The sequence below is a fragment of the Leptonotus elevatus genome, chromosome 8 (genome assembly GCF_054856555.1).
Source record: "Leptonotus elevatus isolate MCC_2025b chromosome 8, RoL_Lele_1.0, whole genome shotgun sequence".
NCBI classification, from domain to species: domain Eukaryota; kingdom Metazoa; phylum Chordata; class Actinopteri; order Syngnathiformes; family Syngnathidae; genus Leptonotus; species Leptonotus elevatus.
In genome coordinates, this window is record NC_141246.1 from 9,867,229 (window position 1) to 9,893,269 (window position 26,041).

Below are 26,041 nucleotides of genomic sequence, written 5' to 3' on the forward strand. Positions count from 1 at the left end.
CATTTAAACAATGCAGCACAACTGAGGTTGAATGTGTTTTTATTTAAATATAAAAACCCTAAAATCAAGAGTACTTCTTTACATGATTCTCAATGGGGTGGACTGTAAATAAAAGGTGAGAAAGTCACTCCTTTTTTCTTTACCAGATTAAAATAATAAATCAGACTTTTAAAGATAAAAAATATACCAAATTAGGGTTGGTAATAATAAAACATTGTCAGTTTGTCCACAGTCACAAGAAGAAGAAAAAGAAAAGAGCAGAATTCAAAATACTGATGATAATCACCTTTGGTAAACTGGCACAAACTAAAATCTAACTGTGATCCTTTGAACCCTACTGTCCAGAAAAAAAAGAAAATAAATTCAATTTTAGGAGTCCAAACACAGTCTCTTATTGTATGAACTGCTTGACATTTCTTGCGTCCACAGTATAGTAATACCAAAACACAAGTTCTTCAGATTCTCCACTGATGTCTGAAGAATGGCTGCATTCCACATTTGGGTACAGCTCTGCGCTTATGGAAAAAGGAAAAACTCTAAATATAAAAACGTCAAGTGCTAAAAATAATCAGCTAAGGGTTTAAAAAAGGTTATCATGTATGTGTACAATTCATGTTACCAGTACAGTCTCAACTGTAGTTCTGATCCTCATCTATTAGTATGACACACTAAAACAAGGGTGGGGAACCTTTTTCCTATCAGGGTCCAGTCCTCAGTGGGCCATAATAACCGTATTAAAAAATAACCATGATTTTATATATTAGGAACATTTGTGGGTTAAAAAATTGTTTGGGCTTGGATCAAATACTCTCATAAGACAGGGGGTTCCCCACCCCTGCAATCTGTTCATATTCACCCAAAGCCATCATATCTAGTCACATGATGTGGGTGATTCACTTCTAGATAATTCATATTTGGTTGAGTTCAAGTTGTAAAAACTTGTTTACCTTGTATATTGGCGTGTTTGCGGCCAGACGCTCTGCTGACCACATCTAAGCACCAAAAGGTTGGAAATGTTTATTGACTGGGGAGGAAAAAAGGGGAGTGGGAACCCCTCCCCCCATGACTACTACAAGTTCTCTGCATTAAAGCCTGCATCAGTCCGTGAGAGCGCTTTTTGTCCTCTTGCCCTGTTTCCCGCCACTGGAGGACGCCGCGTTGCCGTTGCAGCTCCCCGCCGCTGCGAGCAGCGCCCGCTGCTCCTGCTCCTCCTCGGCGTCCTCCGGGAGCTCCTCCTGGATCTGCTTCAAGCGCGTCATGGCCCGGTCGATGGTGGCCGTGCCCACCAGGTTGAAGTCGTGCATGCTCACCAGATGCAGCAGGAAGTTGCGGCAGAGGTTGCGTCGGGCGATGTGCGCACCGCAGTCGTCCACGAAGAGCATGATGGCTTGGTTCATCTGGTTGTCCGCTATGAAGCTGACACAGACCACACATCTTTATTGAGTGAGAAATCATAAGTCGGTCGACCAATCTCTAACTCAGTTAAAAAAAAACTTTATGTCGAATATTGGGGTCATTTTCCCCCATTTTAAATTATAGTAATTAACTGATTAGTAAAAGAGGAGAATGAGCGTGTGCAATGAATACATTTTTTTTTTAAGACGTCCTCATTAAATTAAATGTTGAAAATATTAACACATAACAGGTGCTCTTTGAATTGGGCGGGCAAAAATTGTTGATAAAACAGCCTTTATAATTAAGCGATTAATCAAAATTCTAAAATGTGATTAATCTGATTATAAAATGTAATCGTTTGACAGCTCTACTTGGAAGTGAAAATTGAAGAAAAATATTGAGCGAACCAACAAACTTGGAATCATACAATTGTCCAAATTATAAAATGAATAATCAAAATCAAAAGTTTAGTGTATCGCTGTAGTTCTTTTAACACCCCCCCCCCCCAAACTACAACAATAACAAAAAAGCTTTCCAAAAACACAGTATGTAGGCCTAGGGGGGTCTTCAAAAACGACTTTTTTTTTTTTATTCCTGAAATGTATAAGTCACTGTAACTTTATTATGCACAGTATGAATATTGACTCTGTACTTAAATGTAGAAAGAAAGAAAAAAGTACTAAAACAAAGATTTGCTTAAAATATATTGCACATAAGTTAAATACAAATTGTACCTACATAATAAAAAATAAAAAAAGTTTATTATTGTACTAAAAAGTTAAATACAACGAACCGTATAGGCCTTGATAATTTTGCGCACCACTACTGGTACTCGTACCACATTGTGAGAGCCATTTGTGTACAGTACATTCATGTTGTGGCTGGTGAGTGAGTATGATGATTTGGTGTCCACATACCCGTGCTGCATGACATGAAGGTTCCACAACTTCATCACCTCCTTCTCTCCTTCATTGACATCTGTGAACTCATCCAGTTGCTGGACAAAATCAGAAAATAAACTATTTAAAAAGCTAAACAAAACAATATTTCATAACCTCAAAACTGCCAAATCAACACAAGTGGTACCTATCAAATTTGGCTCCAGACTGTAAAGTTCATTTGTTGCCATTTTGGGGCATTTCCAGATAATGATACACCTTTATAACATCAAATTTAAATTATAGCATCAATTACTCCCAGATTTGTGGCAGGGCTTATTTATGAGGATTCACATCCTTTTTTTTGGTTGAACCAAATCACTTCTGACAAGTCGTGACAAATGTTAGATGAGATTTTTCCCAACAGTTTACGTAGTCTGCGGCCATAATAGAAGACAACGCGTGGCAGCCGCAGCTTTTGCTTACCGTTGCGGTTTTCTCTCTGAGCCACTCTGGGTCCCGCTCATCCTCGCTGTCCACTTCCATCTCCTGCGGTCGCAGCGGCATGCAGCTGTCACTATGGAAGTAGAGGCGGTTGTGTCCACTCACGTAGGTCCTCTGTTGCTCCAACTCGCCATCCTCGGATTCCAGGAACTCAGATAGGCTCGGCTTAGTCCTCTTGGGCCTGCAAAAGAAAAACAGTAACCATATGAACATGACAATACCATAGCCTCTACTTTTGGTGCTTACACATTTAAGCAGTCATTCGAAGCAGTGTTGCCAAAAGCTTACCTGCAAACAATGATGTGAGTGACGGCGGTCCTCTTGACGGGGCCGTTGCGGCTGAAAGCAAAGCCCGGCTGGCTGTGGATGTCCTGAGGATTGCCAACATACGAGCCGTCGTAACACTCGTTAATAGACACGTCTATTCTTGCTCCTTTGGGGTGAGGCTGAAAATTTTAACACGGGAAGAAGTATTATAAACACATGGTAGACGACAACCACAATGCCATTTATTTGCATGGATTTCAAATAAATGTTTTCCCAGTTCAGGGATGGACAACTTAAAATGCTAGAGGGGGCCACAATTTTGCCGTCAGTGCGACTGAGGGGCCACAAAAGACCACGTACACCTGAACCAATTGTATCACAAAATTGCCATTTTGAACATGAACATCCTAACCTAATAACAAAAAAATCCCACTGCAAAGATCTCTCTCATAGAAATTACCATTCAAGGATGGCACAAAACTGCTAAATAGCAAATCAACATTACATGCAAGAATTCATTATGAGCATTTTTACACAAAAATCAACTCATGTTATTATTGGGCAACTATTTTTGTCCTGCATATCATTCCAAATTGGGGGTGAAATTAGGCTGACTCGCGTTATAGTATAAAGTCAGGCAGTTTAAGACCCAGTATGCGTAATTAAACCATGTCTGCCATCTAGTGGTAAATGGCGATATTACAACTTGAACTACAGTTGACCCTGCACACACAAGATCAGTAACCGAGGATATGCAAAAAAAATTCTCGTAGTTTTTTTAAAATATATTGGGCATTTTATTTTTGTTTTTTTTAAGGGGAAATCTATTCCCCCATTTTTTGTGGATACACATATAATGAATTGTTTATCAGCATTTTTTTATTTAAAAAATAAATAAAAAATACACCTTTACATTTGTTTTTGTTTACCACTTCGTGTATGCCCATTCCTGAGCTATATGAGCTGATGAGGATCTCTCTCACAACAAAACGTTAGTGTACAATGCTTTTACTCTTTGCTACACTGCCTCTGATGACCGCTGCATGTTTTCCATCTCAGACTTGTGATACACAGGCTCAAAAGGCGGAAACCAAAACAACCCACTTCAACATCACTTCCAGTCTAATCTGCAGCGGTTAAATAATTCACCAAACATGTTGATTAATTATTCTGTTTAAAATAATATAAATCAGAGTGCAGTGCTTTGATCCGATCACTTTTTTTTTTTAATAAATGGTAATCAACTTAAATTCTTCCAGGTTAAGTGCATTTTTTAGCACAATTGTATATCTTATTGATGACACATATTTCAGTAATCTGCATTTGAAAAATTCATCAAGTATGCCAAAAATGGCTTTTGTTGGTAGTACTGCTTTCTATTCATAAGCTGAAATACTAGCATAACTGTGGCATTTGTCGGCCATGATCTATGTTTATGTTTAACCTGAATATTTTGAGGTCAGATACTCCCAGGATTCTTGAATGCAGCATAAAAAAAAAAAAACTTGTTGACTTTGACACATTTGTTTTTAATCCCACAAGAGATATGAAAGGAATGTTGCTCTTCCTTACCACATAGTTGAAGATGAAGCGCGAGTGGGACAGTTTGAGGTGTTTGAGGAGGCTGTAGAGCTTGCTGCAGTTCAGCGTGCACCAAGGACAATGAAGGTCATCCCTCGCCTCCGTCTGTTGCCGCGTATTGTTGTTGTACAGGAACTAAGTTGGGAAAAGGTCACATGTTCAGTAACTGGATGACGAAAGCCACACCGACATTGGTGCCTTCGTTACGCTCAAATAAAAGTGTTTACCTGATAAAATATCCGTAACTTTTGGCGTGGCTCACACGGGACGAGTTCCTTCCTCGTCTGGATATCTGCGCTGACCGACTCTTTCACTGCTGAAAAGGAACACATGGAGGAATTTGTTCAAAGAATCATTAAAACTGGTTTTCTCACTTTATCAAAATGTAAACACGGAGGTTTCCCCAATCGTATCTCTTTAAAATAATGACTCTTTTTGTGGTCCATACAAGTGCTCGTCAGCCATAATAACACAGCCTAAATCCCTGAACTAATATGGGTGTGTTCAAAGAGTGGTTGCACAGGATGTAATAGCAGTGGAAGGTGCTTTGGATTACTTTTGATAAGGATTTACAGTTATTACACCTCGGGCTTGTGGTTTGACGATCTGTTTCTCTTATGAAGCATAGGGGAAAAAAAGAAGAAAAAAAGAAAAAAAAGAAAAAGCCCAAACATTTACATATTCTTTTACCCACTTAAGAACAATTTAGTTGGTGTTATTTTCATTTTACCTGTCTTTATTTTAGCACTCTAACGCAATACAATCTCAGCGTAATTAAGTCTTCTTTTAGTGCCCTTAATTGGCGATCGAACGCGATTTCAGTACGAAGTTGTATTGTTGACTTTGGTCGCAATAGTCTATTACGGCAATATGAACGGCAGAGACGAGTCAAGTCATCCGTTGCGCCGCGGCAGGCAAAACGCCCCCAGGAAAAACTTCAAAATAAAAGTGTTTCTTGGCATTGTGCTCTACATCTTACTTGGCAAGGGAAGGATTATTTTGAAGTTCGCCTTCTCTCCGCATTGGCGGTGTTTTGCCAGACGTGTCAAATCATATTCCAAGCAATTTAAACTGTCTACTTCGCTGGGTTTGTCATTGCGCTGTTTCAATACAAGATCAGCCCTACTCTGCTTCTGATTGGCTAAATCAATGTAGTCTTGCTTTTTATCCCCAATATTTATAGTTTTAGCCACTAAAATGGATCATGCCATTTTACCACACTACTTTTGCGCTCATCAGGGTAACAAGCTTCATTCATCGACCAGAAGAGGGACACTTCTACATTTATTGGGTACATTTGATGTATTTCTCTGTTGAGGCCGCTTGGCTCACTTATTTACTATGTAAAGAAATTATTACCTACTAGTAATAATTGTTTTAACATTTTATCAATGTGCTTTGCCTTTAGCACCATTGCTAACCTTTTACTATAATACAGTTGTTCGTTTTCATGACCAAAATTCATATTGGAGGTCAAGTGTATAACATTAAATAAAAATTCTGGTGAATCCTTCAAATGATTCGATTTTTTTTTTTTTTAAAGAGTGCCTGTAATAGAAACAATGTGGGTCTTACCCAAGGGGGTGGCTCTATGGTGACTAGTCCTGGTCTCCATGGGGCCACAAGTGTCTGAGTTTCGGGTAGCCAGAGGTTTCGCGATGGGGGCTGTGGACTTCCCACTGGTCTCGCCAGTCCAGCGCAGAGTAAATTGCAACGTGGGTCCCTGAGAAAATGTTTCAAACGGCGGCAGCCTCTGAAGGGGGAGACACAAGACACGCGTTGGTCAGTGTTTGACATGATTCGAACTGTGCCCAAACGCATGGAGGGAAACCCTCACCTTGCCGTCAAGAATGGTCTCCCATGTGGCTCGCTTCTTGCTGACAGGGCTGTCCTCCATCCCCTGCATGGACACCTCATACTCTCCATCTAGCAACTGCAACCTCCTGCACAGGTCAAAAACAGGAGATATTTACACACGTGTGGACTGACCAATAATATAGCCGGCGATTCATTCATTCAAATTACAATGCATTTACAAAATATATTCATATAGGGAATGGCATGCGCAATATGCATGGTTTGTTGTTGTGAGTGTAGATGTGTCATTAAAGGATCCATACATGTACCTGTTCTTATCAAAAACAGTCATTTGAGCAACGTATGTCTCGGTTGTGTCCCCTTCTTCCTTATGAGACAAGTTCCTCTTCTTCCTACTTTGAGTGTCTCTCACATCTGCGCAACACATACACATTGTCATTTACATCTTACAAGGCTTCACCGTCGATCGACTTTGAGACGCTGCTTACCTATGTTCTCATTGGCTTCACCATTGGGAAGGCCGTTGGTGTCCCTCCGGCCCGCGCGCGACACCCTGAAGAGGAGCGAGTACGACTTGACCATGTGACTGTTGCTGGGCTCAAACTCGGTGCTGGACACCACTAACGAGGGACAGGAGGCCAGCTTGCTTTGCTGGCTGTCAGGATTCAAAGGCACCTGCTTTTTACCTGTAGGCACTTGCTTAACTGGGCAGCTGACATCCTGCAAGGAGCAGAAGAATGAACCAATAAATGAGATGACACAAAGTAAGAGGGGGAACGTGACGCCTTACCTTGCGTTTTTTATGGCAGACTTTGACAAGTAGCACCTCCAAGGAGACGGAATTTTGCTCATTCTCTGAGTTCTGAGATGGCTTTTCTAGACGCAGGAAAGACAAAATTACACTGTCATCAATACAATGAAAAAGTGTGGCGGTCAGAGCTGATCTCCGCATAATGTAAGATTATTTTTTTAACGTGGCATCCAGACTCAATTTATCTGACAGCCTGCCTCACTGGGTGCTGTTTTGGTTACCAAGAGAGTTGAAAATTGACTCAGCTCTTAACAAATCTGTGGGACGAATTGATGGCTATGAAACGCGCGGAAAAAATACACACAATTTTTTCCTTGGGAGAGGCATTTGTCTTAAGCAGATATATCTCCTTGCGACTAATTTGGTAAGTCGCTATCTGGCTAGAGATGGACATTATTAGAGGTACAGTCAAGAAAACAATCACAAATAATTGTCATTAAATTCCTTTCTTGTGTCATTTCCAGGAAGGGGACACCCATTCAATTAGTAAAAAAATTATTTTAAATTCATAATCTGGCCAGTGCATTACTGCTTTGGGACTGAAAGGCAAGTCTGCTTACCATCCTTATGGAAGAACCCGGTAAAAGTCAACTGCAGATGTGAAGACAAACTGAAAATACACAAAAGTGGAATCTAAGTTAAATGTGATTACTTGATAATTAGTAATAAGTTAGTAACAGTTGTAGATCACATAAACCAATGTTACCTGGGAGATTCCTGCTCTCCCTTCATCTTCTCTACAGTTTGTAACATGTTATCTACTTTGAATGCTTTCCTGGGAACAAAAAGAGACTTGGAATTTACATGTTGCTCATAAGACGACAGACGGTAGAGACACAGATGCATTAGTGATATTTTTGTACCTTTTGGCATTTGAGCGACCATTTCTGTGAGACATGAAGGTGAGAGTTCTGTGCAAAAATATTGGCTAAAAGAGGGGCAGAGGGAAATGCAGTCATTTTAAAGATATTGAATGAATTAAAAGTATAACGAAATAAAAGCCTACAACTTACTGCAATCAAGTTCCTGGTGCGAAGAAATCTGTATATCTGTGTCGGCTCTGGTAAAGAAAAAAAGAATTAGTACTTGACAAAGGGGAATAATACGCAGGCTTTGAGAGTAGGGAATCTCTTTAGACAACCAATCCCAAGACAGTGAATGTACCCAGTATATTTTAACACATCATAAAAAACTCTACATTAAAATAAATGTACCACGTTGAGCTGAAGGGGGGGAAAAAAAATCGACTGAGTCTCTCTCTGTAACCAAATGAAAGATTCACGTCTACTTAGGTTTTAAATGAGTTGAAATAGAAGCTTTATTTCTCAATGTGTAAAACGAAAGGAAGCTTTTCTTGTTTCTTTTCTGTTATATTCCAAACAAGAAATGGGCCTCTCTTTTTGACAGTCAACCACAAAATGCTTCAAAATCAGGGAGCGTACCCACTATCGGTATATTTTATTACAAAATATACCACTCTACATTAAAAGAGCCATGACAATTTGATGCCACTTTACAGTTATGGGCTTGGAGAAAATCAACTTTGTTTTAACCACTAGACGAAATAAGCATCATGTCAACATAAGACTTGAGTAGAATTATAATGAGAGCCAAGTACTGACTAGACACTATTGATTGAAAATATTGGCGAAACGAAACTAAAGAACGACGTATCAAGGGCTGAAGTCTCACTTTCGAAGGCCTGGAGGAAGAGCTCATGGTCGGCCTGAATCTGCTCCATCTTCGGCTTCTTCACGGAGTTCAACATCGCCGACGAGGCGGGGTACACGGCGCCGTTCGCTTTGCAACCGGCCCCGCTCATAATGTGGCCGGAATTCTAAGAGCGGACATAACATTCACATTAACACACACAAAATTACGGGACAAACAATGGCTGTGCAGCAAAAGTTACCGCAACGACTAGCACGGCAGCTAGCGTAACCACATTGCTAGCACGCTAGTTAGCTTGGGTCGGTGTTCTTTTCGTCCGGCGTGGAATTAATACTGGCGAAATAATTCACATTTGTATATAATCGACATGAATAAAGACAGCCTACCCTGGCGGATGGCATCAATTTGTTAGCCTCGCTGCCCCCAGCACAAGCCTGGAAGAATCAACAGCGGAAGCCCATGAAGATGAACAGGACGCAACGAGAGGCTGGTCCCTGGCTAGTTAGCTCGCGATGCTATCATAGTTTACCGGTAAATAAACCGGTAGCGATCTCGGATTCCCGCGTACAGCCACGAATATTGCTCTTCTACCGGATATGAATTAAAAAACTCCGATGACATCAATAACCCCTTAGTAGTAATTTATTGCCGTGCGGCGTCCCTTCAATTTGGAACAACAGAGCATTGCTCATTTGTCAGCCAATGAGAGTCAGACTGTGTGAATCCATGGCTGCGATTGGCTACTGGAACCAGGAAATGACGCGTGCGCGCTCTCGGTTTCTGTGATTTTGCGGGAAACCAAGCGAGCGTTCAAGTGGACGAATGCGAAACGTCAGGCTAGCGCATTTTCTGTTACGGTTCATTACATGTAATGCATATCAAGTATTTCTCGCCAAGCATTGTTACGAATTATAGTTTACTTGTGTTCTAAACGAATGAGACCACTATAACAACTGAGCTAACAGATTATTATTATTATTATTATTATTATTATTATTATTATTATTATTATTATTATTATTATTATTATTATTATTATTATTATTATTATACAACAAGTGATACAACCTTGATACTAGGAAAGAACCACTGAATTAAATAAAAATACAATTTATATTTCAAACAAAATCAAACTATTACAGGGACATGTACACAGCCTGTTTATTTCTTTTTGAAATCCAGTACTGTACTTTTTTTTTTTACTGCACAACATTTGTACTTTTAAGGCACAGTACATTTTTAAGTACAGTTCAGTTGTACAGTATTTCTCTTTTATGTACAGGCGATGTGCATTTAATTTTTGACAAATGTTGGTTTTTAACATTTATTGAAGTACTTTTTTTATGTGCAATAAGAGAATATAATAAAGTTTTAAAGCGGCCCTTGTTAACAAACATGATTACAAATGACTTTACTTTAAAAGACAAATGATGCTGCCAAACATTCCATTAAAGGACATTCCCCTTAAAGATAAGAAGTGTAATAACAAATGTGTCAGTAAACACTTCAAAATGAATAGATTTTAGGATTTTGATGGAAGTGTTAAAATTTGTAACAGTGAAAGTAAACTTACAAAGGATGGTGTGAACCTATTGAAATGGCTAATTTCTCCTGAAATAAAATTAATACAATTTAAAATTGTATATGGTTATTATCCAGTTGCAGCAATGTTGAAAAGGCGGTTTGGGGTTTGCGGTGGAGCCATGCGCTTTTTGCCATCGAGAGGAGGAAACAATTGATCATTTATTTTTCTCTTGTAGGATAACAAAGGAATTTTGGAAGAATGTAACATTATGGATGCAAATTCAATTGGATAAAGTACCAAAACTAAATTTTGACCAAATTCGTTATGGTTTGACTAATGTACCAAATTACCAATCGAAGGATATTCACAAATATAAATGGCAAAATAGAAAACCATCCTTTGTTTTGTTTAAATTAAATTGCTGTCACATTTTGCTTCCTTGTCAAATTTGAAGGACTTGGATACGGACTATCAGATGCTTTGTGAATAGGTCTTAAATTATTTGTTTTTGATTTGTGAGACGGAACATAATTAGTTGGCTTGTAGAAGTGTAAGAATGTCTTGCTTTTTTCTTTTTTTTTCATGTGTTTCTTGTTTTTTTGCATTACAAATGTTATCTCCAAGCGAGAGTTTGTGAATAGTTTTTGTGTAATAAATAAATAAATACTTTAAAAACAAAAACAAAAAAAACAATCACATGTACTTGTTTTGCGGTCGGAGCTATTTGGTAAGGGACCCGGAAATGTAGGGAATCACAACTTCCGCACATGTGTGGGTAGGGTTTTTTGCCGATGTCTCGTGGCATGAACATAGTTTGATAATAGTACATTAACAAAGCTGTAATTCCATTTAATCGAAAGACCAGTGAATCTATTCTTTTGAGGAGCCAAGATGGCGGAGATCGTTCAGCAGCGGATCGAGGACAGAATTCCGGAGTTGGAGCAACTGGAAAGAGTAGGACTCTTCACCAAGAAAGAAGTCAAGTAAGATAACAAGCAAATGTACTAGAATTGTGAGCGTGCGGTGTTGATCAGACCAACAGCAAACATCAGGCGTAAATTAACTTGTTAATGTACGTGTCAATAAACTTAACGTCGCCTAATGTCAGACATTTTTGCTATGAATCGTCACCAAAATTCACTGGGCACATCTCTACTTATGCCATCTTAAACCTTTGGAATTTTTTTTTATATATATCGCACGATATTTTTGATTTTATGGACATTAAGCCCTTTTCTCACCGACCAATCGTCACCAATATTCATTTGCACGTCCTACCTACGCCTACATAAATATCCGGGAAAATTCAAAATAATCGCCCCAATGTTGGCGCAACATTTATATACAAGTATAATTTGGTGGCTTGGTGTGACGAATGTATGGTAACGCAATAAAATCGCTATGGGTGCTCATTTTAAGTGTGTGTTATTTCTGGATTGCAGTTTTTACCTTTGCAAACGTGTCTATAATCCTTAATTGGGGGTATTTTGACAAGCACACTTCAGGCATTTTATTAAGACACCTGTAACCCGTTTTAAGTTTGGGGAAAAAGCATAACGTGAATTGAATAGTTGATCAGTCTATATTATCATTAATAAGTCAATGACAACTTTGTGTTTTGCAGAGCCATCATCAAAAGAGCGACATCACTGGAATACAAACTCCACAGGCTAATCATCAATAAAGTGGACTTTATAGGATACATACAGGTTGAATGATCAAACTTCTAGTTCACTCACATTAATCTCACTTATGCTGAAACAGATCATTTATGGACGATGTTGTTAAATTGCAGTATGAAATCAATGTCCTGGAGTTGATCAAGAAAAGGAGAGCGGTTGGTGGACGTATTAAATTCATGATATTAATATTATTCAAATTGTCCCTGCAGTATTTCACACATGTTTGCTTTTGCAGCATATTCGCTACCAGTTCAAGAGGGAAGAAATTGAGTTTCCCATCATACACAGAATCAACAGTGTGTTCCGAAGGGCCACAAACAAGTGGAAGGTATGTTAGAAAGAGCATCTTTTAACTGATCAAATATAAAGGACGTGTTACACCACCAAAACGTAACATCCGATTGCATTTCACCGATGATTGATTCATTTAGCAAGTTAATATTGACAAAGATACATTAGCTTGTGGATAAAGGAAAATGTCATATTCTTATGAGAATAAAATCTTATTTTTTACAAGTACTGTATTATTACAAGAAAAAGTATCTGTAGATATTTTTAGGAGTCTTATTTTTATTAGGAAAAAATATTCAAAACAGAAACAAACTGATTTTTCAAGGATGGTTGCATTTAGTGGTCTCAGAAAAACATTTTAAAAATCTTTTAAAGCCATATTTTTAAAGAAAGTTTTAATGAGTTAAAACTTATAACGTTAAGGGAAAGTTTTATTATTCCAAGTTATTTTTGTTTGTTATGAAAACATTTTCATTTTTACTGGAATTTAGTCAAAATGTTATATTACATTTTTATCTAAAAAGTTGTGTGTAATTTAGCAATAATTAGCAGTAAGTCATAAGACAATATACCATATAGTAGCTATATTTTTCAAAAATAATGTTGCATTTTTATGAGAATTAGGCTAATTTTATAACAAGTCTTCATTTCAAAAAGTTGTACCTTTTATAGTAATGGTTTAAAAAAAAAAAAAGTTTATCTTGCGTATAAAATTTCATTGGTAATATTTTAACAGAAGTAAATGAACGTAACCAATACCTTTGTCTTGCAGGATGATGTGCAGCTTTGGCTCTCGCACGTTGCCTTCTGTAAGAAATGGGTAGGTACCAATTATTGTCTATAAATTTAAATAACAAAGGTGTAAATAGGTGATCATGGTTTCTTTCCTCAGTCCACAAAGGCGCAGCTCAGTAAGGTGTTCTCAGCAATGCTGGCCATCCACCCTGATAAACCAGGTATACTTTGCGTTCGTCCCTTTTAACTCATTCACTCCCATTGACGGCTATAGACGTCAAAAATTAATTTGAACTATTTCTATTAGTTTCACTTTTTTTTTCTACTTTTGTTAACAAGACTATAAAAACATTTTTATTTTTTATTAATCGTGAGTTAACTATTGAAGTCATGCGATAATTTTTTTAAATTTTTAATAATCTTTTCTTTTTTTCTATTAGGGGCATCAGGCGATGAACATTTTTAATTGTAATTAATCACATGACAACTAGTTAACTCAAGATTAATCAAATGTTTTGTATCTGTTCTAAATGTACAATACCATTTTTTTCTAGGTTATCATACCCTTCTTAACAAAAGTGGAAACAATTTGAAACTAATAGAAATAGTTTAAATGAATTTTTGACGTCTATAGCCGTCAATGGCAGTGAATGAGTTCATCTTTGTTTTGGGGGAATATAACTCATTGAGAGCTGAAGGCTTGCGAGGGTGTGCGACTGTGCGCATGTAGCAAATGTTTTTTTGTCAGGGTTCGTTCAATGTCCGCGAACCTTCTGCTCAATGAGATATCACCATTTTGAGAGACCTCTTTTTACCTTGTGTTGCACTTTTCCCCTCTAGCACTGTGGATCATGGCAGCCAAGAGCGAGTTGGAAGAGAGGAATTCCTCAGAAAGTGCCCGGCATTTGTTCCTTAGGGCTCTACGTTTCCACCCAGGCAACAAAAAAGTCTACCAGGAGGTAGGGAGGAATAATATGTAAAGCATTTTCCATCAGTTTGACCCTAAAGAAGTGTCCAAGTAGGCCTGTCACAATAATGACGGTATCGATGAAAAAATGGACACGATAAGAGTTTTGGGTCTCGATAAATGGTCATTTACATGCGTGGTAGTTTTACATATGTCATCAACATCCACTTGTGCTGCTTCATATAAAAAAAAAAATTCTGTGAATGTTGATTGATGCACAGTTGCTACTTTGCCGCTTAAATGATCAAAAAGTGTATACTTTAATTATTTTTGCTCAAACATAATCACTGTACCGGCGTAAAAAAACAAAGAAACAATGATATTGTTGTTTATTGTGATAGTTTCTGGAAAACATATAAAAAAAAAAAATCTGTATTTTATTATGACAGGCCTATGACGGTATATTAGGGCCATGTATAAATATGTTTTCTTAGAGGGCGGGGGCAATATCCAAAGAAAAAAAAATCATAAATTTGCGACTATATAAAATGGCAAATTTGCGAGAGAGAAAAACTCGTTCATTTGCGACGATTCATTCTTAATTTCAACTTTACTCGTCATACACGGCAGCGAGAGCGACATCACTTCCTGATCCCCTATCAGCTGACTACACTAACCAATCAGAAGCGAGCATACTTGAGGTAAATGCAAGTGAAAGACAGAGAACAGCAGATTCGACACATCAACTTAGAGACTTGTACAGAAAAAAAAATACCAAAATGTATGAATAAGTAAATAATAATTCTGGAAACATAAATGTATAAGTAAATATTTATTTTAACAAATTAACTTAAATGCTTGATCCTCAGGGTGTGTGTGGACTTTCGAAAAGCGAGGCGTCTTTGTCGCTGGCCGTACCCAACGCTTCAAAGAGCGAACGCTTAACATCATATGGTTAAGCTCTGCTAAAGCAATTACTATCTCCTTATTTGAAAACCCGACCGAAAAGTATTGGCACAAACATACGAGTAGTACGCTACGTGTATTTCGCGTAAGTTTCTGAGTTTTTCTCTCTCGAATTTGCTACTTTATAAAGTCGCAAATTAGTGGAAAATTGCGAGGTTTTTTTCTCGGAATATTGCCCCCACCCTCTAAAAAATATATATTTATACGCGGCCCTAATAGAGGCCTACAATCAAGCTAAGTCCATATTGTGTTTCAGTACTTCCGTATGGAGCTGCTACACTGTGAGAAGCTGAGGAAGCACAAGATGGAGCTGGAGCAAGCCAAGGTTGACATTGTGAGTGGGTCATGATCCCGAAAACATACATTTTAGGAAATTTACTCCGACTCAGAAAACGGTTTCTCCCTAGCAGGTAGTGGCTGTTCAATCTAAAAAACAGTTGGGTCGCAAAAGGGCTGATCCGAAACTTGGGTCAATTAGAACCGTCAATTTTTTTATATCACAAAACCTGGCATTTGAACAGGGGTGTGTAGACTTTTTATATTCAACACACAACACCTCAAAATGACAACATATAAAAACTTTTACATCTATTTTTAATTTAAAAAAGAAAGAAATCCGTGTTGAAATAGCATTAACAAAATGTGTATAAAATGAAGTATACTGCGAAATTTATACTTTTTAAAATTTTCTTTTATTATTTATAACTTATTTTTTTAAATAAATGATAATAAAATAAATAGTCAAATATTTATTTGATACTTTTCAGCTGCACTGTAAAAGATCAAGTAATGAAGCCACGTTTGTATTATTATTTTTTTGGGCAAATAGAGTGAAGACGAGTTCTCTGAAGAGATTCTAAGTGGGAAACTGGCGATGGTTGTGTACAACGACGCCACAGACAAAAACAAAGGTGGGCACGGCTCTTGTTTCAAATTCTTACATTAATATACTGTCTGTTAATTAACCATTGTATCTTTTTTGTCCCACAGACGCAGAGTTTATCATCTCACTCCTCAACATCGCATCCATTTTTGACTTCACCAAAGACTTCCGAGAGGCCATCTTGCAGGAGTGAGTCACTACTTAACCAAATATGTCCCAAACATCCAAGATGAAGCTCACCCGGACGTTCCCGTCTTTTTGTCCTCCAGCCTGCAAACCAAATTCCTGGACGACAGCGTGACTTGGGACTTCTTGGCCAAGAGGGAGCTGGAAGCTCCGATGGAGGGAAAAGAGCTTCGGACCGCCAAGGTTCGCGCTTTGGAGGTTGACAGAAGAGAGGCGCAATGTTGTCGGGTCTTCGACAAAGGAGTGGAACGGATCAATACGGGTAGGAGTGTGGAATAATTGTATGTTTTTAAAGGACAGGTGTCCCAATATTTTGCCCATGTTACAAGTCACACGTATTTGTTGACTGACTGAACCGTAGTGAGTAACAGGCAACTTTTATGTCTTTATTTGTATAAATGCCTTTTTTTTTTTTTTAAGGGGGGTGACTTCTTCCCAAAAACAACCAAACAAGAGCGTTGGTGGAATATGAGTTAAGCAGCAAAATCCAGCAGTTGTTATCAATATCAGAAGGCGGCCATTTTGCCACTTGCTGTCGAGTGAAAATAACATCAGAGTTGCTCAGGTCTCGGGTAACAACCAATCACAGCTCAGCTTCAGAAAACAGGTGAGCTGCGATTGGTCACTGCCTGAAAGCCCTGAGCCACTGTGATGTTATCTTCAGTGGACAGCAAGTAGCAAAATGGCCGACCCCTGAGATGGATAAAAATGGCTGGATTTTGCTTCGTAACTCATACTCCACAAAAGTAATATTAATTAGAATGTCATGTTTAGACTAGTGAAGTCACATATAACATATTATTGTCAAGAAATGTTTATGGTTGACTTCCCCTTTTAAATAACATTTGCATTTTTAATCGTGTAATTTTAAATAATTAAAATTCATTGGAAGGTAGTCCTGCCACTTTCTTTTGGAATCCTTTTTCTGAGATGTTGTCTTACCTGCTGCAGAACGCATGTGGAGCTTCTACGTCGCCTTCTGTCTGGAGAGGGTGAAAAGGCTGACAAACATCCAAGAGCTTAAAGACAAGGTAATCACGGAGCAACCCATGGTTCGCCGCACGTTGTTACTGTGTTTGGGGATGACAGAAGACAACAAAAAAAAAGACGCTTGTTGTGTCACTTCTAGTGAGTGTGAATGGTTGTTGGGATCAGGATAAGTGAAATAGAAAATGAATACAAATGTTTGTGGTTGTTACAGAGACGAGAGAGGCTGCTGGGGGTTCTGCGGCGCGCCCATGACTCATCACTCCTGAGAGAAGATTATTACACGCACTGGGTAAGACAGAACAAGCGTGCCCCGAGTATCCCGACGTTGGGATTCCGTCTCTGTCGCACTTAACGCAACGTCCCCCCCTGCAGCTGCAGATCCTGCAGTCGTCAGGAGATGCAGATGGCGCGGCCGACATCGCCGTAGCAGCCACGCAGCGCTTTAGCCAGTCAGTGTGGACATGGAGCTTGGCCTTGCGGACGCTGGTTGAGTTGGGGAAGGATGACGTGGGACGGCTGTTCCAGGAAGCACTCGCACGTATTCATCCCAAGGTGGGTTAGGGTTTCAGTTTTCAGCTTCCTCGATCACTTCCTACAAGTGATCGAGGAAGCTGAAAATAATAACAATAAATAATAATAATAATAATAATAATAATAATAAAAAATAATCATCATCATCATCAGAATGAATGAAAATGGTTTCGAGCTAGTTTTCAACTTGACCACCGTGGACATGTTCTCATATAGTCAAGAAGAGAGTTTGTTATTGTTTTGCTTGGATTTTCTTAAAGTCGTGAGCCGTGAGCAGTAACAGCATGAGGAGGATTACAATACTTTATGCAACTTTAGAATGAGTAAAGCCCCCAAGCTATGCAGGACCAAAAATGCCAAAATAAAAATGAAAATAAACACATAATTCAAAAATTTAATGCAAAAAAACAAGAGCGAAACATCCATAAATAAATTAATAAATAAAAGTTTAAAAAAATAAACAAATAAAAAACGCGACTCAATAAATAAAAATAAATGTGGAACCCACACACTTGGGACCGCCCCCTCATTTGAATAACATTTCATGATGCATTTCATGCTGACAGCGTCTGCAGCATGTAATAAATATGAGAGCAGAGCGTTTTTATTTATTGACAGTTAATTTTTTTCCACATTTGTATTTGTCTTTATTTTTTGAATCTCGTTTATATATATATATATATAAAAAGAGGACTGATAACCCCGCCTCCCATTGAAGCCCCGCCCCACCCAAGTAGATTTTAAATCTGTGGGAAACACTGAGTATATATAGATTTTTGTTTTTTACATGAAATTATTTTTCAATTACATAATTTCTATATCCGTTTTTATTTCCACTTTTATGTTTGTTTTTTTTGGGCCATTTTTGGTCCATCTTGAAATAAATACCTTTACTGTCAAATTCAAAATAACTTGGCTTTGAAGTAATAAATAGCAAGCAATACATTAATCAGTATAAAAATAAACAAAGTGCTTTAGGTTTATAGGTTAGGCAAATCAAATAAAAAATAAATAAATAATAATATAATTAAAAAAAAAAAGGCAAATGAACCATGAATTAATTTAGAAGACATTTTATCTACTTCATTTAGTCTCTCACTTACCTAATAACTTTGACTTGCTTGCCTCTTTTGAGCGTTAACTATGACAACTTCACAAAATTCTACCAAATAAGTTTGTCGTAAACACAAGTCAGTAAGTCAATATCACAACAATAACAAAGTTGACTTTCACACATCTATTTTGGGCTCGCCTGACCATGAACATAATGTTCAGGATATAAAATGAATGGAATTATCATCCATGAATGTCTGTGCATGTTTATCAAGATTCCTCCTGAACTGTGTCCTCTTGGCCTACCAGGAGAGTTTACCAATTTGGCGGATGCAGGTCGAGTGGAGCGTAGACAACCAGAACCCAGAGGAGACGGAAGCCATTTTCAAGGTTCGAATCAAATCCACCAGACGTGGCCATCCACACTGAACAGCCATTAGTATCCGCACAACGATGAGAAGACTTTTGCCGGACACTTTGTTCTTCCCGCTTGTTCTCAGAGGGTTCTGACGTCCGTGGTGGCGGATGTTGCCATGGAGATGAAAGAGCGCTACATTGATTGGTCGTACGCCACTGGAGGCTACAAGAAAGCGAGAAAGACTTTCACAAGGTAAGTAAAGTGATCCTCGCGATAATGTAAATGAAAAACTAAGAGGGGGGAATAAGTTATAACGTTTGTGTTTTAGTTTACAGGAAAACCGACCTCTGTCCAAAGCTTTCTTCACCAAAATGATACAGATTGAGAAAGAACAAGTGAGTGTGACTACTGTATGCTAAGAAAGTGAGCTTTTATAATAAGTTATGGTTACTATAGTATATGTATGTTACTGTTTGTTAACCAACATTAACATATAGTAGCATAGAAAGGCCTAAATGTAACAAAAATTAATGTTTAAGTACATTTAAGGCCACTGTAACAGTATACACAGATTGATCATTTACTGTAATTTTGAGCGGAAATCTCCCTTGATTTGCGTTAATGTAGTTGTTCATGCAGGAGACGCCAAAGATGAACAATCTGAGGGACTACTACGAGAGGGCCCTGCAAGAGTTTGGCTCCACTGATGAAGGTGAGATGAGTTCAAGTCAAATATCCACCACATACTATACTGTCAGTCCAACCATTTATTTTTCATTTGCCATTATTAATTTAAAAAAAAGATTATTCAAAGGAGAAGTCAACCTTAAACATTTCTTGAGAATAATATGTTTTATGTGACCTCATTAGTTTAAACATGACATTCTGATTAATATTACATTGGTAGAATATAAGTTATGCAGCAAAATCCAATCCGTTTTGATCCATTTTGGGGCGGCCATTTTGCCACTTGTCTACTGAAGATGACATCACAGTTGCTCAGGAAATCGACCAATCACAGCTCACATGTTTTCTGAAGCTGATTTGTGATTGGTTTTTACCTGAGACCTGAGCAGCTGTGATGGTATCTTATGTGGACAGCAAGTAGCAAAATGGCCGCCCCTGAGATGGATAAAAATTGCTGTATTGTGCTTCATAACGCATTCTACTAGCGAAATATGAACCAGTATTACCGTATTTACACTAGCAGGACTAAAGAATTTGGTGGTGGGTGAGTTCCCCTTTAACTCATTTGCTCCCAAAAACGTATAAATACGCTGTTTTAAGTGGCCCAAAGACGTATTTATATGTTGTTTTTAAATGCTAAGAGCGTACAGAAAACTTTGATACAGCAGCTCAACCGCAGAGAACGTTTGAAGAAATGGTAGTTATTACAAAAACGGCCAGCAGGTGGCAGCAGAGCAAAATAGATCAACCAGGGCCATGTTGAAAAAAGCTGATTTACCCACAGTTCTAAACAGATTTGTGAATAATGATGAAACTTAGCTATATTCTAATGCTAATTGCTGCAAAACGGAAACAAATAGAAATATACTTCTTTTTTTCTGACGAGAGAAGAGACTAATCCTTCTTTTGGTTGGTTTGATGTTTTTATAGCAATTAAACACAATTTTCTGTGGGCCTTGCAAAGTCAGTCAAAATCCAGTAAAACGAAAGTTATGACTAACTGCGGTTCTGACTTCCGGACGACCACCGGAATGGCGGTCGGGAGGGACGAAATAGAACAGTTGGGAGCGAAGGGGGTTGCTTCAACAGAAAGGGCTGCGAATGAATGAGTTAAGCAGACAGCGGGGCGTGTGGCCATGATGCAAAACCAGGATGTGAAATTGTGATAAAACAATTAGTTAGTCATCACTCGTTAACCTTTGCAGTTGTAACGGTTTCCACACTATTGGGAATTTTTACCTATTTATCCGGTAGAACACAAAAGGGCCTTCCTCAAACGTATGAGTGGTGGCACTCATAAGTTAAGATCGGATTTTCGCATCCCTTTTTCAATCTTGACCTCTGTGTTTTTCAAGATCTGTGGCTGGCGTACATCAAGGAGGAGAAGGGGCCCCACGGCCAGCCAGAGAACTGCGGCAAGATCCACTGGAGGGCCATGAAGTTCGTGGAGGGCGAAAGCGTGGAGCGGTTCTCCTCCAAATACACCCTCCTGCAGACCGGACACCTCTGAGTCCGACTTGAAGTGCAGGTCGAGACATGTTCGTTCAGCAGCAGGAGTTGCGCAACGTGTGAAGATGTTGGCTAGTTTTCACAGCCAACCTTGGAGGCGTGGCTCGTTTGACCGTGTTTCACCAAGTCTGCTGTCCAGGTTCCAAATGTTTTCCAGAGATGTCGAGAGGACTGTTGTCCAGTTGCAGACAGTTGCATTTTCCGTATTGAGTGACGTTGCAAACCTATGCCAGTGGAATTTCCTGTTAAGACACTTTGATACTGTTCGAATAAAAATCATAACATTTGTTTTGAATAGCATCTTTAAATTCCAAAGTCCTTCAAAGTGGTTGTCATACGAACACATCCTCTAAAATCAAATTGTAATTCAACCTAATTTAATCCAGAAATGAGCGTTGACGTTGGCTGACAAGAAAAAGATTCGCACGCCCTAATTTAACGCATTCCTTCTATCTAAAAAAAATCTATTAAAATACATAGACTGTACATACTTGTACTTTTTTTTTTTATCAGCTAAAAAAACACATGGACATTCAGTGTTAACAGTTTATTGCCTCTTAGCATCTTCAGTATGAAGTTAACTATAACTTTTAAACACATCGTATAAAATCTGATGTAATCCTGTATTAGTAAAGGACGGATTTAGTGATGCAGAAGACTGATAAAAAAAAAAAATGGCTGTACATTTCCAGAGCTTGACTTCCATCAACACGCTAGACAGTAAACAGCTAAGTTGTTACGTTCAAAATGTCAACAATATATTTCAATATGTATCCCTTTTAAAAATGATGGAATTACTCACTCTCGGCGTGATGCGGTACAGTTGTAAAAGCACACATTGATAAACAATACACAAATATCCCTCAGAACCGTGTCAATCCAAACCGAACATTATTTTGTAAACATTTTGCAGGTGTACCTAATGTTGTGACCTTTGCGCAGTTCTATGCATTCATTGTTGTGCCGAAGTCATCAAAAGTACATTGATGCCTTAAGAATAGATACGATTTCAATTTGTTTTGTGAGCATGCTTGGAACTCAAAATAGTTGTATCTCAAATCATTGAAATGAATGGATTGGGGTGGGTTGATAGCAACTGTCTGCTGTTAGCATGTCCATGGCATTTTGCATTGTTTGTTAGCATTACTTTGGGCAGTCACTCGTACCGCAAAGCACCGCTATACATTTTGTCTATTGGTTAACATCCCCTGAGGAGTCATTTTAAGTCCATTTTAATTAGCAAGTTAATTGTCCGTAACACAAATGACTAATAACATATCAAAGTAATATCATACATCCAATAAATGTTCAATTGATTTGCATCTCATTTGTTCCCGAAAGCCACATTATTATTGAATACCCTCAGTCTGCTTCACTCTCAAAGCTTCTTGACGAAGATGTAAGTGAAGAGCACCACGATGGCCGCCGACAGCAGCCCGATGGCACACTGGTGGATGCTGGTGACCTTCTCCAGGGCGTGTATGCGCTCCTCCATGGCACTGGTGTGGATGTAGTCATAGATGGAGGCCCCGATGCTCCACACCGCCCACACTGCGTCCACCAGCGCCTTCATTGTGGGAGAGACCATTGAGGGGGCAGCCTGCAGCCGGGCTCCCAAAGCATTCACCGCTCACTTGGCCTTCGACGATGCTGAGAGGGTATGGTCAATAATTTGACACCACAGAGATATCCTACATATTAATCAAATTCAAATCCACGTTGCAGTTTAGTAGAATGCAATTTTCAAATCTCAAAGACTGTGATTTGGAACATAAACAATATCTGCAGCAATGAACCATCTTAAAGCATATTAAATTGTCTCTGTGGGATGCAATTAATCTATTGCGAAAAAATTAAATATAAATTATATGCATATAGAGTACACGAAACAAGATAGTTAATAAATAGATCATGGAAAAAAGAAAAAAATGACCATAAGTGATTAAAAAAAATTATCAAAATAAAATAACAAAAATAATTTGAACAAACGTAAAAAAGATGAAATAAATAGTACAAATATAATCAAAGAAAATATAAAAACTAGAAAAAAATTCCACGGAAATTTTGAATGGGCCTGCTGACTCTTTAACAAGAGATTATGAATAAACAAATCAATCAAAAACAAACATACGTCTCGTGGTCGAACTGATTCGCTTCTCGAGCAACAGCTGATGAACAAGGCTGACATCTGAGCGTGCGTGTGGCGGCAGAATAAAAAGGCCCAAACTCACCAACACGCGATAAACGTGAACGCGGTGGTCGATACGGTGCAGAACATCCGTCCAAACGGTTCCGGAAGTAGCGATTCAAGCGAATAATGTTACTTTGTTAATTTTAAAACACCACCCGTTTGTTTTGTTTTCACTCGTTGACACTTGTGACAGGCAGTTACGTTGGTCATCAAGCTAGCTTAAGGGCGAACGCATCACTTCCTGTCGCACGTTTCAATGTAAAATAAGGAGATTAAAAATACAAACAAATAGATAAAAATTTATAATTCGTCGTGAAATCGAGCAGCAGACAAAATTAGCAAGATATATAAGAGCATTCAACGAAAAACATGATTGTATAATTAAGTAAAAGTCACCAGGGAGCGGAACAGTCAAGAAGGGTTAAAATAACTATTAACATCCACTTCCGGTATTGGTCTACGAGCACGGTAACATAGCCGAGTGACATGACATCAAGTCCCTACGGGCTCTAAAAGTGGAACATGTCGTTATGAATAGATCAGAAGGAACCAAATGTAAAGCGTGCGTTCTTCTACCTACATAAATTGGCACCGATTAAAATGCATTATTTGAAAATCACACTTAAAAAAAACGCTGATAAAATTCAAATTTGAGTTTGCAAGTTTGCGAGGATCCAATGTAAATTAAACTGAAATCAAGGAACTACTGTACCTACTTTTGGCAGATTCTTTATTCGAGTATGGTAGCGAGAAGATTGTTATTGGCGTTTACACGTACACATTAAAACTATTAGAAAAATAACCCTTTCTCCTGTTCAAGCAAACGTGTTGAGTCCGAACGCAACACGCCGATTTACAAGCGACACGTGACCCCATCCGTCCAGCCAGTTTGACAGCCGTGTAATGACGCCGCTTGGCCACAGGGGGTCGCCCCGCGCCGCCACGCCGCTGTCCAGGGGAGAGAAAGAGGGCGAAATGAACCCGGCCGGGATGCAACCTTCACCGCCGTCTTGACAGTAACACTTTGGCGGAGCAGCACAACGCGTGGACATTTCCTCATCCTGCTGGTTAATTGGGAATTGCGCTCCGACACCCCCCCCCCCTCCCCCTCCGGAGACCTACAACTGGAGAGGAGCCAGTGGAGGCGCGCTGAAAATAACCAGGTTACCACTCACTTCTCCGCTTTTTGGGGAGGGCCCTGCAGCTCCTCCTTTTCCAGCTGTTTGGGAATATCCCGCTCACTCACGGTCTTCACGCCACACGGGGAGGAGGGGCTTTCGCAGTCTGCCTCCCGCCGGCTTGGCTCACCCTGACATGGCGCTTTGGCTGGGGTGCGCACCCACCCGGGATCTCTCGCTAGGGGTGGGGGCTTTTTATTTTTTGGAGGACACTGTTTCGTGTGTTTGAGGAGACGGTCATGCGCAAGGAGGGGTGGTTGTACTGCCGCTGCTGGCGGTGGTGGTGGTTGTGAGGGGGACTGTCCGAGCTGTTGCACAAGAAGGTTTGCCCACCCACCCTTCTTAAAGGATAATGTGGACGAACGGGGAAGTTTGGACTTTCCTGCAGAGAGCCAGGCCACCAGACAGACAGTGGCTGCCCCCCACCCACTCCTCCCTCCATGAGGCTACCGTGGATGCTGCTGCATGGAGGTGACACCAACCCTGCACCTATACAGACCAACAGGCAGCATCACCTTGACTTGGTATGTATCAGTAAAAGCGGCCCAATCTGTGGCCCCGGGTTCAAAAATGGGTTGCAGGCCATTTTAGGGTGAAGTGAGTAAAATTCATTTTGACTAATTATCAAGCATGCATGCATTTATTTGTAGCTTTTTTAAATACGATTTTATGATAATGTATTTTAGTACAAGATGAATAAAGTTTCAGGAATCCCGCTTTAAAATAATCAAATTTTATTGTTGTGCGTAAAAGAATTAATAAGAAGGGCAGTTTTATCCTTCTCTACGATGATGGTGATGATGGTGCATGTGTGTGAGTTAGAAGCTGGGTCTTTGCGGGCAAGGTGAGTCCTTCATCTATTCAACTGGCCTACAAAGTCCCAGTTTCTGGCTCACTTGAGCAGCAAGTCAAAGAATGCATCGGAAACATGCCAGCTGGAATAGTGAAAGACTGAAAGCGTTTAGAAAGACAAGTGCGCAGTAAATTCAGTCAAAAAGAAATAAATGTTTCTATTTGGCAATTTTTCAAGATAAAATCTCAGAAATATGGACAGACCGTACAAGTTTTATTTGATGATGACGTTTTTAAACACTTGACTCAATAAGATAGCCATTCCCATGCAGACACGCTGTAAAAAATGTAATTATGTATTTAAGACACTTAATGAATGTTTAGAAAAGTTGTGTGAAATCAGTCAAGAGCTGGCTAAGGAAATATAAACTTTTGTCATACAGTCTTGCGAAAGCTTACTTAAAAAAAAAAAAGCAAAAATAAACCCAACAGGTTAGAGGTTGAACAACTATGAGTTGCAATTTCGTGGACAGTTTTAAAGTTACATCAAATTTTACTGTGCCTTTAAGTAAGCTATTCGAAATGAATCATCCAGAGAAAAGTGGCCAACTTCTTTAGCAATATTGTCACATAACGATTTGACCAAGACTGG

The 26,041-nt window shown here is 39.0% G+C and overlaps 2 protein-coding genes and 1 long non-coding RNA gene across 4 annotated transcripts; 1 reads left to right on the forward strand and 2 right to left on the reverse strand.

The window, feature by feature from the left end:
* Positions 1-22: 22 nt before the first annotated feature.
* On the reverse strand, positions 23-9,619 carry suz12b (SUZ12 polycomb repressive complex 2 subunit b). Its single transcript, XM_086082058.1, has 17 exons — positions 9,312-9,619; positions 8,947-9,091; positions 8,268-8,314; positions 8,118-8,182; positions 7,961-8,029; positions 7,815-7,864; positions 7,234-7,319; positions 6,932-7,163; positions 6,752-6,857; positions 6,463-6,568; positions 6,201-6,378; positions 4,853-4,941; positions 4,617-4,760; positions 3,066-3,223; positions 2,760-2,958; positions 2,313-2,392; positions 23-1,416 (listed from the first exon to the last, which is right to left on the reverse strand). The coding sequence occupies exons 1-17, from the start codon at positions 9,324-9,326 to the stop codon at positions 1,098-1,100; spliced, it is 2,088 nt and encodes a 695-aa protein (XP_085938184.1). The 5' UTR covers positions 9,327-9,619; the 3' UTR covers positions 23-1,097.
* Positions 9,620-11,180: 1,561 nt separating this feature from the next.
* utp6 (UTP6 small subunit processome component) lies at positions 11,181-21,515 on the forward strand. Of its 2 annotated transcripts, none has more exons than XM_086082059.1 (20): positions 11,181-11,225; positions 11,334-11,433; positions 12,075-12,159; positions 12,246-12,287; positions 12,368-12,460; positions 13,196-13,243; positions 13,316-13,379; positions 13,999-14,117; positions 15,288-15,365; positions 15,861-15,942; positions 16,022-16,103; positions 16,184-16,362; positions 17,052-17,131; positions 17,302-17,379; positions 17,463-17,642; positions 18,984-19,064; positions 19,175-19,284; positions 19,361-19,427; positions 19,672-19,744; positions 21,075-21,515. In XM_086082059.1, exons 2-20 carry the CDS (start codon positions 11,342-11,344, stop codon positions 21,227-21,229), a joined length of 1,788 nt encoding a protein of 595 aa, XP_085938185.1. In that variant the 5' UTR covers positions 11,181-11,225; positions 11,334-11,341; the 3' UTR covers positions 21,230-21,515. The 2 variants fall into 2 exon arrangements, with proteins under 2 accessions (XP_085938185.1, XP_085938186.1); XM_086082060.1 differs by having other exon boundaries at positions 11,337-11,433.
* A 245-nt stretch (positions 21,516-21,760) lies between these two features.
* LOC147169676 (uncharacterized) lies at positions 21,761-24,103 on the reverse strand. Its single transcript, XR_015095757.1, has 2 exons — positions 23,460-24,103; positions 21,761-22,878 (listed from the first exon to the last, which is right to left on the reverse strand). It is a non-coding gene; the product is annotated as an uncharacterized LOC147169676 (long non-coding RNA).
* Between the last annotated feature and the right edge of the window lie 1,938 nt (positions 24,104-26,041).

Bases quoted from the DNA above. Each gene is read 5' to 3' on its own strand.
- utp6 (XM_086082059.1), top strand. From the start codon at position 11,342: ATGGCGGAGATCGTTCAGCAGCGGATCGAGGACAGAATTCCGGAGTTG. The intron at 14,118-15,287 runs GTAGGGAGGAAT...ATTGTGTTTCAG, and splicing joins ACAAAAAAGTCTACCAGGAG to TACTTCCGTATGGAGCTGCT. The intron at 19,745-21,074 runs GTGAGATGAGTT...GTGTTTTTCAAG, and splicing joins GTTTGGCTCCACTGATGAAG to ATCTGTGGCTGGCGTACATC.
- suz12b (XM_086082058.1), bottom strand. The intron at 7,320-7,814 runs GTAAGCAGACTT...TCCTGCGTCTAG, and splicing joins CGGGTTCTTCCATAAGGATG to AAAAGCCATCTCAGAACTCA. The intron at 1,417-2,312 runs GTATGTGGACAC...GGTCTGTGTCAG, and splicing joins CTTCATGTCATGCAGCACGG to CTTCATAGCGGACAACCAGA.